Source organism: Natrix helvetica, assembly GCF_964273705.1.
Source record: "Natrix helvetica genome assembly, chromosome: Z".
Lineage (NCBI taxonomy): Eukaryota > Metazoa > Chordata > Lepidosauria > Squamata > Natricidae > Natrix > Natrix helvetica.
The window spans coordinates 55,016,252-55,028,515 of NC_138554.1; the positions used below are offsets into that span (position 1 = coordinate 55,016,252).

Consider the following 12,264-nt stretch of genomic DNA (forward strand, 5'->3'; position numbering starts at 1 on the left):
CAGTTCCTGTTATGACTAAGGATAACAACCAAGTTAGTTTTTGATTGTTTTATTGTGTTAAAATATTCTGATTTTTTTTTTAAAGAGCCACTTTGGTCTATTGGTGAAGGCGCCACGCTAGAAGCCAATAGATTACAAGTGTAGCCCTGCCTTAGGCAAGAAAACCGGTTGAGTCACTTTCTTTCTCATCCTCACAGGGTTGTTGTTGTGGGGAAAATAGGAGGAAGAACAGATATTAGGTGCGTATGTCACCTTGAGTTATTTATAAAAACAGTAACATTGTGATAAACAAATTTTAAAAATGTTTGTTTTTGCTTTGCAAATACTTTTCCCCCCCATACCTATTTGTGCTTGTTGAAACTATAATCTGGTAGCATGGGACAAAATGCCTAGGCCTCTCCAAATTAACTACCAAAATACTAGGCTTAAAGATCTCCTGGAATTCCCAATTAGCACAGAAGACATTTTCTTTCTTTGAACTTTGCACATATAACATGGGGAGGAAGGTGTTAACACAATGCAAGCTAAAATAAGTAATTGCTGCATCAGTTTCCATTGCCTTGTTGGGTGGGGCAGATCTGTTGAAAGAGAGAGTTCATTACAGTGAGGACTGAAGGGCATAGGACAGAAACATACCCAAGGCAGGAAATGTCTGTTACTGGATAAGAAATGAAACTATACATGCCTAGAAGAGAAACAATCTACAGCCCCAAACACTCCTATAAAATTAAGTCTGAATGCCTTTTATTCAGTCTAGCAAGAAAGAATATTCCGGAATCACATTTACAGGTACTTCTGGTTGCTCCCATTAGTGGTCTTATTGTTACCTTGATTTTCTTCTTGTTTCTTACATGTGGAAAGAAATTTTTTAAAAAGGTTTTTGTCATTAAAGGTAAAGGTTCCCCTCGCATATATGTGCTAGTCATTCCTGACTCTAGGGGGCGGTGCTCATCTTCATTTCAAAGCCGAAGAGCCGGCACTGTCCGAAGATGTCTCCACGGTCACGTGGCCAGCATGACTAAATGCCGAAGGCGCACGGAACGCTGTTACCTTCCCACCAAAGGTGGTCCCTATTTTTCTACTTGCATTTTTACATGCTTTCGAACTGATAGGTTGGCAGAAGCTGAGACAAGTAATGGGAGCTCACTCCGCTATGTGGCACTAGGGATTCAAATCGCTGAACTGCTGACATGCTCAGCATCTTAGCCACTGAGCCACCGCGTTCCCTACCATCCATATATATATATATATTGTTTTCGTAGATTTTCACGGGTGTAGGTATGCTGGTTTTGTTGTATTCGGGTCTTTTCCAGTGTAAGGTTGAGATTGTCTTTGCAACGTTTTTTTAAGCCCACGCTTGAAGATGGCAGGTGAGATCCTGCTGAAACGTTGCAAAGACAATCTCAACCTTACACGGGAAAAGACCCGAATACAACAAAACCAGCATATATATATTACACACTATTTGTCTAGGAATTGAAGTTTATAAACCTATAATTATCACAATCAGTGGCATATTTGGAGTCTGTCAAACAATTCAAGAGGGTGGTTGCAATTATATGACTGAAGTCCCACCATCTTTTATGTGACATGTAGCACACACAAAAGCCCCGATTTCTATGTTCACTTTTTCTACAGACTATTTTTGCAGAATTCCACTATTGCAAGAAATTACACTGACTATCAATTTAAAAGTATAAGAGATTAATTCCAGAATCAAATCATTGAGGTTGAGTATTTTTTGTTTAACTGTTTTATTTGAGATTTTGTAAAATAGCCTTGAAAACTGAAATTCTAGAAAAATGGGTCTGCATTTAAAAGATAACAGTAATCAGGGATTTGCTATTTTTCCCTTTTCAGCTAAATGAGAAATGTAAGTGGATTGATTACATGTGACCAGAGTTAGCTTCCTTAAATCATTTAGGAAAATTATTTTATCTACTTTGATCCATTTTATTAAAAATAAAATCCAAGGCCTTAGTCGGACTCCTGCAGCATGGAGGGTGAGGGCATTTTCACCTTCCCCAGGCTCTGGGGAAGCTTTTCCTTGAGCCTCTGGCAAGGTGAAAACTGCCTCCCCGGGCTCCAGAGACCAGAAAAAGGCTCATTTCCGGCCTTCTGGAACTTTCAGGAGGCCCGTTTTTCTTCCTTTGCAAGCCTCCACGCAGGCCCTGCACTTACTTCACATCCAAAACAGGCCAGGTGGAGACTCCTGGGAGCAATGGGATTTTAATTTTAATTTAATTTTAATTTAATGCTTCTAGACCGCCCCCTCTCCCGAAAGGGACTCGGGGCGGTGTACAGTTCATACAAAATATATCAGATACAATAAAATTAAGTATGTACAATTGACAGTTGACATGGAGGAGGTAAGAATGACATTAAAAGAACTGTACAAAGCAGATTAAAATAAGTTCAAACCCCTAAAAACAAATACAGTGAATTAAAAAACCCCTAAAATAACCAGATATAGTGCGTTTGCCAGGAGGGACAGTTGAATTATGCCAGGCCTGCTAATCGGAACAGGTGGGTCTTCAGTTTTTGCCGGAAGGAGCGGAGGTCAGAAGTGGTTCTAATGTCGGGGGGGAGGTCATTCCAGAGGGTTGGGCCCATCACAGAGAAGGCCCTACTCCTCGGTGTCGCCCGCCGGCATTGTCCAGTGGATGGCACCAGGAGAAGTCCCTCCCTGTGTGAGCGTATTGGCCGCAGGGATGTATGTGGGAGGATGCGATCCCGCAAGTAACTAGGTCCCGTGCCATGGGGTGGAGGGGGTGGGGTCAGTAACTAGGTCCCGTGCCATGGGGTGGAGGGGGCAGGGTCAGCCAGGGGTGGGATTTGGAGGTTCTCCGAACCAGCCATAATGTTAGCAATGGGTTCTCCTGAACCCGGGCGAACCCGTAGCAACCCACCCCTGGACCAGATTCAATGACCATTTTTGCTTTTTCACTTTGTGCAATTACAGTTAGTTGTAAAGTGAATGACAAGGTCATTAAGCAAATCTATTCTTCTAAACGGAAGATTTTTGCTGGAAACTGGCAAAAAACTAGCAAATCATGGTCACATGACTAAAGGATGCTTCAATCAGTTGTAAATGTGAGCCAGTTGCAAAACACCTGAAATACAATAACAAGACCACAGGTTGTAAGTTTGGCAGTTGTAAATTTGAGGATGGGTCATAAGCTTTTCAAATGTCCATCACAACTTTGCCCAATAGTTAAAGAACTAGTTATAAGTGAAGGGCTACTGTAGAAAGTGAATAAACTGACTGTCCACTACCATGGCCACTTACCCAAAGGTCTGTTTCTTATTTCTTTTTTAAATGGGACACATAAGAGATTTAAACAAGACTCACAAATTTCCTTAAAGAAGAACCTATTTCTTCCCTGATGAATCTTGATCATAAACATTTAGCAAACCTATTGAACAATCTAACAGAGCAGATTACAAAGTTAGCCAGCAAAAACCAAACTGTTGCATTATATACTATATATGGGCTGTATATATGTGCTGTATATGAGTTGAAGCAAGATTCAGAACAAATAATACAATACAATACAATACAATACAATACAATACAATACAATACAATAGTAGAGTTGGAAGGGACCTTGGAGGTCTTCTAGTCCAACCCCCTGCCTAGGCAGGAAACCCTATACCGTTTCAGACAAATAGCTATCCAACATCTTCTTAAAGACTTCCAGTGTTGGGGCATTCACAACTTCTGGAGGCAAGCTGTTCCACTGATTAATTGTTCTCACTGTCAGGAAATTTCTCCTCAGTTCTAAGTTGCTTCTCTCCTTGATTAGTTTCCACCCATTGCTTCTTGTTCTACCCTCAGGTGCTTTGGAGAATAGTTTGACTCCCTCTTCTTTGTGGCAACCTCTGAGATATTGGAATAATGCTATCATGTCTCCCCTAGTCCTTCTTTCTCTTAAGCTAAACATACCCAGTTCCTGCAACCGTTCTTCATATGTTTTAGTCTCCAGTCCCCTAATCATCTTTGTTGCTCAAAAACCAAAGCATCACTTTCTGGGAAAGGGGCGGTCTAAAAATCTAAGAAATAAATAAATAAATAAAGAATCTTTTGAAGCCTGGAACAAATGAATTTAAGGCAATAGTTCCAATAGTTCCATTTTTAAAGGCAGAATAAGTGGTGGGCTACGACTGGTATGCTCCGGTACAGGTGTACCAGTGCCTGCCAGGAGCACCGGGTACCATTCTGGTATGGTGCTCTGGAGAGCTCACCCGCTGTCCTTATCTGTATTTGCGCTCTTAGGGACTTCCGCGCATGCGCACGGAGCATATGGCGCCTGTACGATGCTCTGCCGAGCAGCTGGAGCATCACGGAGGCATCGCGGAGCATCATAGGAGATAAGGATGCATGTATGTGCTATGCGCATGTGCGCGTGCACTGCACGTATTCATGTGGAGAATGCTAGGCCCTGTTGCAGTGTACCGGTTGCAACGGGATCCGGAACCCACCACTGGGCAGAATGCAGGGGTGAAGTGCTACTGGATTGGACCGGTTCGCCTGAATTGGTAGTAAAAAATGCTGCCAGTTCGGGCGAACCGTTGTTTACGATGATCAGCTGTGAAGCGCGATTTTCTTTCTAGCTTATCTAAACCATGTGGCACAGCAGATTTCCCCCCCCCCTCACTGTTTTATTTACCTTTGCAGACTCGGAAGGCTTCAAAATGTTCCTTTTTTAGTCCTGTGCGGGCGCAACTGAGGCACATATGCAGGCAAAGCGTGTGCTCGATAGAAGACTTACTGAACTGAACTGGTAACAGACCTCAGAGGATTTCACCGCTGACAGAATGGTTCATGTTTTCTCTTCTAGGAGTTTTTGTTTAGCTCCCAAGAGAAAATACTGTACAGAAACTTTTATGTAAGACAATGTACAGTTTCAGATAATTATACTTCCTATACAGAAAACAAATTATACAACTCTAAGATGCAAGGCTTTCCCCTGCTTCTGAGGGCTCTTCTAATAATGACAACAAAATATAAAAGAAACTTAAGGATAAATTGTTGTTTAAACTTCCACGAACTGCATATCTGAAAAAGCAAACTTTATTAATTTTTGATTTGTTTGAAACCCCATTCCATATTTCCAATTGCTTCAAAATTACCGGAAATGCAGTCTTCCTTACCTGATGTTTGGCAGATGCATTGGGTTGTCAAATGATTCAGAATTATGGGAACTGCATTTATAATAAAAGCCATGGTGGTGCAGTGGTTAGAATGCAGTACTGCAGGTTAACTTACTGCTCACTCCAGGAGTTCGATTCTTACCAGCTCACGATTGACTCAGCCTTTCATCCTTCTGAGATTGGTAAAATGAGGATCCAGAATGTTGGGGGCAATATGGTGACTCTGTAAACCGCTTAGAGAGGGCTGTAAAGCACTGTGAAGTGGTATATAAGTCTAAGTGCTATTGCTATATCTCTTTAGTGTGCAGCCAGTCCTGCACATATTATTTATTTAAATTATAGTCCATCTTTTTTATAAACAACTCCTTGTTTTCTTCTTATTTTCTCCACAGCAACCAGCCTGTATTACAATACTCAGTATTATTATAACATTCAGTTGGCAGATGGACACACATACTTATCTCAGTACAGATATAAACTCTCTTTGGCAAGAGGCAATAAAACACAGGAGTTGCTAGATTAAACTCCTATGCCATTCCTATGTTGAATCCAAATGTATGCAAGATAAGAACTGAGTGACAACAGCAGATTATTTGAGAAGTATAACTAGCTGTCCTTGTTAGTCTGTTACCTTATATAGCACATTGGAGAGAAAGGAGCCAGCCTTTAAGCAAGCATGTATAATTCTGGGGGCCTGCAAGGACTGTTACACTCTTTTCACCAAATATGCCTTGACTCAAACCAACCTGAAAGTCTTGTGTACCAAGGCTGCTTTATATACAAAACAGCAATATTGTCATAACACAGAAAAGGACCAATTACCTCAAATTATGGCAACAAGCAAAAAATATTTTCTGTTCCCAGGCAACCATAACATCTTTATAAATTTTAGCATAAATATTGGAAGGATACTGTCATGGGTATCTGCTGTGAAAAATTGCTAAACTTGTCACTTGGAGATTCGCAGATTAGATATCTGTCCTAAAGATTTCAATAAACATCATAAATGGGGCCGAGTCATAGACTTCTTTAGTTAGTTCACTGTTCATAAATCGATACATTATTCTTTTGCTTCTGACCATTTGAAGGTTATTTTTAAGTTAGTTCTCTCTTGCATAGCTGTTCGAGGCTTCCCAAGAGCATGAAGCAAACTCCTTGTCCCAACAAAAACCTCTTTTATTAATTTACTGTGAATTCTGCTCATTCACATCCAGCAAAGTCTTTCAAGGGAGGATTTACAGCCACAGACCTTATCTGGCTTGGAGAGCTGACAAAACTTGGCAAGGAGTCTCGGAGAGTCACGAGCCAATTAAGCGAACTAATTGTCTTCTGCCAACTCCACTCGCCCTTCACTCCTTTTTTATTTCCTCTGGGAGGGGCCACTCATTGTCCACCTGTGGCCTTACTCCCAAGTCTATAAAAGTGAAAGAAAGTTGAAATAAGGTCATAAGCATAGCTGCGGTTTTACTTAGTGATTGCTTTGCTTAACAACCAAATTATCTTTCCCAATTGGAATCTCCAAATGAGGACCTTATGTACTTCCTTTATGCTTCTTGTAGTTCTCTTTCCCACTTCATTACTGTTTATTAACAGTAGGGGAGAGCAAAAGTAGTTGAACACTTTGGTATTCTTAGTTGTCATTAGCCTTTATAAAACAACAACAATACTTTTCTAATCTTTCAGCACTTTCTGAAATCAAAGTTACTGAACAAGCTTTCTTTAAAGCCACAACAGCTCCTTTATTTGTTCATGATAAACAAAATCCAAATTATGCAAATTCTCTAAAAAGCAAGGAAAGTTAGGCCACGTTGTTCAAAGACAATCAAGTGATGATAGTTTGCCTATTTCTAGAGACTCATGTCCCTAGTACATCTTCAACCCAATTAAGAAAACCTTAAGCAATTACATATATGATTAATGCTCACCCAAAATAATACTGTGCCATTATAGATGTGACATCTCCAGGCATGCTTGCTAGCTATTGGATGGAGATACCTTTTCTACCTCTGTTATGTACAATTCCATGCATGTGAACCTGATTAGTTGCTCATTATCCACTGAAACAGCTTTCTCTGGTTATCTTGCTCTTCAACTCTCCAAATTGAAGGAATATATGTGGAATGTGTCAAGTAGAAAAAAGGTGTTTTTCATATGCAGGTAGGTATCTACTTAGAACCATTCATTTAACAATTGTTTGCAGTTATTATGATGATGAAAAAGTGACTTACAACCAATCCTTGCCCTTAGGACCATCAGAGTGTCTTACAATCCATTGCAATTCCCTATAATCACACAATCAAAATTCAGGCACTTGACAACCAGCATGTATTTTTGACAGGTTGCAGTGCCTCAGGGGCATGTGATTGTTAATTTTGACCTTCCCAAGGGGCTTCTGGCAAGCAAGTCAACGGGAAGCCAGATTCACTTAACAACCATATGATTTGCTTAGCAACCCTAGCAAAAAAAAAGCCTGTAAAATTATATCTAATTCAGTTAATGATCATTTCCTTAGGAACAGAAGTTCAGATCCCGGTTGCGAATTAGCTGCATGTGCACATCACAGGGTGCTGTGTATTTATTGCAGAAAATGCTAGTGGAATATAAGCAACACAACTGCTGTATCACAGTACCACAGTAAAATGGACTCAACAGTATATTTTCATGAACATTCAGAAGTTTACACAATTTTTACAACTACAATGTTGGACTATACATATGATGATTACTAAAATGCATTGTTTTATTATGATATAAATTGCAGCAAACTAATCTGGATTTATAAGAATAAATTAAAATATATGCCTGTAGTAACACACCTATTAGACAAAGCCAAATATATTAGACAGAGCCAATTCTCAGCAACAATTTAACTTAAATGGAAACCAAATAGAATCCTTGTACTTATTCTTCAAGCCATCATCTAGATTTCCTGCTGTTTACTACACTATTTGCCTTTCTCATTATAAAAGTAGTTTGGAATGGTTAAGTTTTGGTTTCTCCAATTTTATCTCTTCCACCTTCTGATTTCTCTGTGTTGTTTCTTTGAATTTGCCCTCAATGCTCTGCCCTTCTCTCCTATCACACACACTTTTTAAAAAGAGAAGTTGAAGTAGCATATTCTTTTGACAATATATTTTCAGTTCTAGCATTTCCATTAGGAAACCATATTCTATTTGTTTGGTATTTCTAACCAACTATTTCCATACCTCATACCACTATGTCTGATACTTAGGACCAGAACTCATTATGAAGGACAGATCTCAAACAGTGCACTTGAAAAATATGTAATTTGCAGGCTTTAAAATGAAAGGGGGGGGTGTTGTATTTTCTATTTTTTTAACACAACAAATCAACTGAAAGGATCTTCAGATGACCCACGCTGGCTAGCAGCTTCAAAAAATCATTTATGTTATGTTGCCAAAGAATGGATAAGAATTTTTGAGGTGATCAAGGCTACAGCACCCTTTTAATGTAAAAAATCCAGAAATACAACTTGTCCAATAGATGGCTGTCTTATCGAGAAAGGGGAGGAGGGGGAGGGCAGAGAGATCTATCTTTTGTGTGTAATTGGCGGCATCGTTCAACAGTTGTTACCACTATAAAGTGACGACCCCCCACCCACCCAGCGCTTTAGCAACCTTGCCTTCTTTGCCCCAACCTGCGCAAGGGGCTTCGGATATTGGCAGAATATCTGCCATCCAGCCTCATCTTTCTACCTCCTCTCTCCCAGACTTGATCGTGCTCACTTCACTTTCACCTTATAGGCTTTGACCTAGCGGCTCATCATCTTTACACTTTCTCCTGAACTCTTTTTACTTATTTGTACGATCTTCTTCCACGGCGATGCACCCACTCGGTGCGGCAGGAGTATTCAGTGGAGCTATTATTTCAAATAATAGAGAAATAAGATCGTCTTAATTCAAACGAAGCGTTAGCTTTTCTTTTTTCCGCCTCAATCGAATTGCTGACTCACGTCCAGCTTTTGATCAACTCTATTTATATCCCGACCTGGCCAGAATTGGTGCCTCTGATCTTACTAATAGGCTGCAACGTAACCCTGACACGCTAGCTGCGTTATACCTGGCGGCCTGAACCACACATTAGCAAATTAACACAGCTGTTATACACTAATCCAGCCGGTTAATTTATGGCTCGTCGCCGAGTTGTGAAAATGCAGAAAACTGCTTGAAGCCAAACACGAATAAGTTATGCATAAGCGAATAGTGCGAACACAGGCCACTTGCTTATTGGTTAAATACGAGGCTCTGTGCGCGAGCGGCTTCGCTGGTAAACTTTCTTTAACAACTGCACTTCCCGCTTCCTTACCGGCAGCTATGACAATCAGGCAGAGGAGGGAGGGTGCCCTGCCACCTTCAGGAGACATGGTCGTGCCAATCCACTGGCTGGAGCTGAAGTCCTGGAACGGCAAGGCGGCCTTGCTGGCTTCCGAGTCGCTTTCTTGCGCGGTTTTGAGAGAGGCGGGCAAAAATCCTACCACCCTAATTGTGAGCACTTCCTCTGATCACTTCAAGAAGAGCGTTTTTTTTCTTTCGCCCAGGACTGCGGCAATGAAACGCCTCCTTCGCTGGGTCTCCGTCAACCGCCCACTGCCACTTACCGCCCTTCGCGGTTCCCGGCGCTGCCGTCCGCGCTCTGTTCCAGGGCGGCCCCTGCTGGACGGTGCCAACAGATTTAGCAAGTGCCCGCAAGGCGAACCAGGCATTGCCTGTCCCTAGTCTGGAGGATAGGTAGTTGTCACAACGCCCTGCTCCGGCTGATTATGTCTTCGCATCTTCTGGTTGCAGAGTTTCGTCCCCCGCCCTCTTCAGCCGGTTTCCGGATACAATATAGTAATATAATTGTCTGATTTAGCTTTAAATATATTTTTGAAAAACGAATCGTCAGTTGTCTCAACTTTTTCATTCTTACAAATGGATTAAATTTAGTATATTGCAGTTTATTAAGCCTATACGGAAATCAAAATAATACGTCTGCATTTGTAATGTGGAATTGGACCTGTGTCCCCAATTTGCAAGTTTCAGCTGGCAAATGATACCTGCAACAGGTTTCTCACTCTTTGCTGAAAGAGAAGCTAATTTTATGCACAGCTTTGATTGCTCAAAATTTCTATAATATCAACCGAATTTATTTTGCAAACTCGTACAAAAAGATTACTGTCTTTTTGTATGACTTTTGATAGTTTACAAATTATAACTAATATCCAGACTTGTAAAGCATATAGCATCCCAGAGTGTTTTCACACATATTACTTCGGATAAATAGTAATAATCCAGAAATCCTTCCACTCCCCACTGTCCTGTCAGAGCTGTAGAAGCTTCTTGGATGAGAAGCAAACTGTCCTCAGAAAAAATAAGAAAGTCCAAAACACCTTTGGGACTTGTTTATTACTTTGATTTTTTAAAATAGGACAACAGAGTTGGAAGCGATCTTTGAGATCTTTTAATCCAACCCCCTTCTCAAGCAGGAAACGCAATACCATTTCAAGGTTGTCCAAATCTCTTAAAAACTCCAGTGTTGGAGCACTCACAATTTCTGGAAATAAACCATTCCATTGATTAATTGTTCTAACTGTCAAGAATTTTCTCCTTAGTTCTAGGTTGATTCTCTCCTTGATTAGTTTTCATCCATTGCTTCATCTTGCTTTCAGGTGCTTTGGAGAATAGCTTGACTCCCTCTTCTTTGTGGCAACCTGTGAGATATTGGAACACTGCTATCATGTCTCCCCTAGTCCTTCTTTTCAATAAACTAGACATACCCAGTTCCTGCAACCGTTCTTCATATGTTTTAGCCTCCAGTCCACTAATCATCTTTGTTGTTTTGCTCTGCACTCTTTCTAGAGTCTTAACATCCTTTTTATATTCTGGCAACCAAAACTAGATGCAATATTCCAAGTGTGGTCTTACCAAGGCATTATAAAATGGTATTAACACTTAGTGCAATCTTAATTCTATCCCTCTGCTAATGGAATCTAGAACTGCAATGGCTTTTTCTGGTAATTGCAGAGCACTGCTGATTCATGTTTAAGTGATTGTCCATTAGAACATCAAGATCGCTCTTGCAGTTATACTGTTGATCCAGGTACCACCTATTCCAGTGGCCCCCAAACTTTCTGGGCAGGCAGACTGGTGAGGGCAGGTGCATACCCACAGGCCATTTGCATGCTGCTGCATTTTTTTGAAGATGTGAAGATCAGCTCTTTTCCAGTCCTCTAGTAGTTCCCTGGTGTTCCAGGATCTTTGAAATATATGGTTCAGTGCTTCTGAGGTCATGTCTGCCAATTCCCTCAGAAACTTTGCTTTAAGAGTGCTTTGGTTTAGACCCATTACAAAAAATAAGATTCTCTTATTTTTGAAAAATGTCCTTTGACATAGAATACACAGACTTCTGTCTTTGTGGAATTCACATAGACTCCTGTCTCCCAACAACATGTTGGACATTGGGAAAGTTCAGCAACTGAGTACTTTAGTTGCTGTTTGAGGGGAAATGCTGCAAAAATAGTATATTTCATGTTGTGGGCCCAGCTGCAGGTTAAATGTCTTGCCGTATCTATTAATTTACGGGTTTATGGAATCAAAAAACTCTAAACGGCTAACAAAACTTACATATAATGCAACACATGGCAATATAACAGTTATTTATGTATTTATTTATAGAATTTATATAGCTGGCCAACTCAAAAATTGCAACCCCGGGTAGTGTACAATAAATTAAAGATAAAATCCAACCAGATCTCAAGAGGCAGCCAATGACACACATTCCTCGATCTCCCTCAGGATGGGAATCCCATATTGCTTACTTGCACAGCCAATGGCATAATTCTATCCACATCATCATAAATACCACAGAATTAAATGGGCCTTATTCTTAGACATATTGTATGTCCCAATCCATTGATCCTTAATATGTAAGTGTAATTGAGAAGTAAAATTTCCTCATCAGACTCCTGCACATGTGGGAGGATTTTGAGTGAGTGTGAAATCAATGGTTAGATGCAGCTCCCATTTTCTATTTACAGATGAGCCCTGTATTCAAGAATAGAGCACCTAGAGTGCACGAGAAGCCAACAGTAAATAGGGATTACTGCAAAGG

The 12,264-nt window shown here is 40.5% G+C and overlaps 1 protein-coding gene across 1 annotated transcript in view; it reads right to left on the minus strand.

Annotated features, from left to right (window-relative positions):
* The window catches only part of PARM1 (prostate androgen-regulated mucin-like protein 1), a 54,365-nt gene extending 44,573 nt beyond the window's left edge, over positions 1-9,792 (minus strand). Inside the window, exon 1 of the mRNA XM_081971225.1 lies at positions 9,481-9,792. Within this exon, the coding sequence (XP_081827351.1) occupies positions 9,481-9,538 (58 nt within the window). The 5' untranslated portion in view covers positions 9,539-9,792. The remainder of the gene's footprint in view (positions 1-9,480) is intronic.
* Between the last annotated feature and the right edge of the window lie 2,472 nt (positions 9,793-12,264).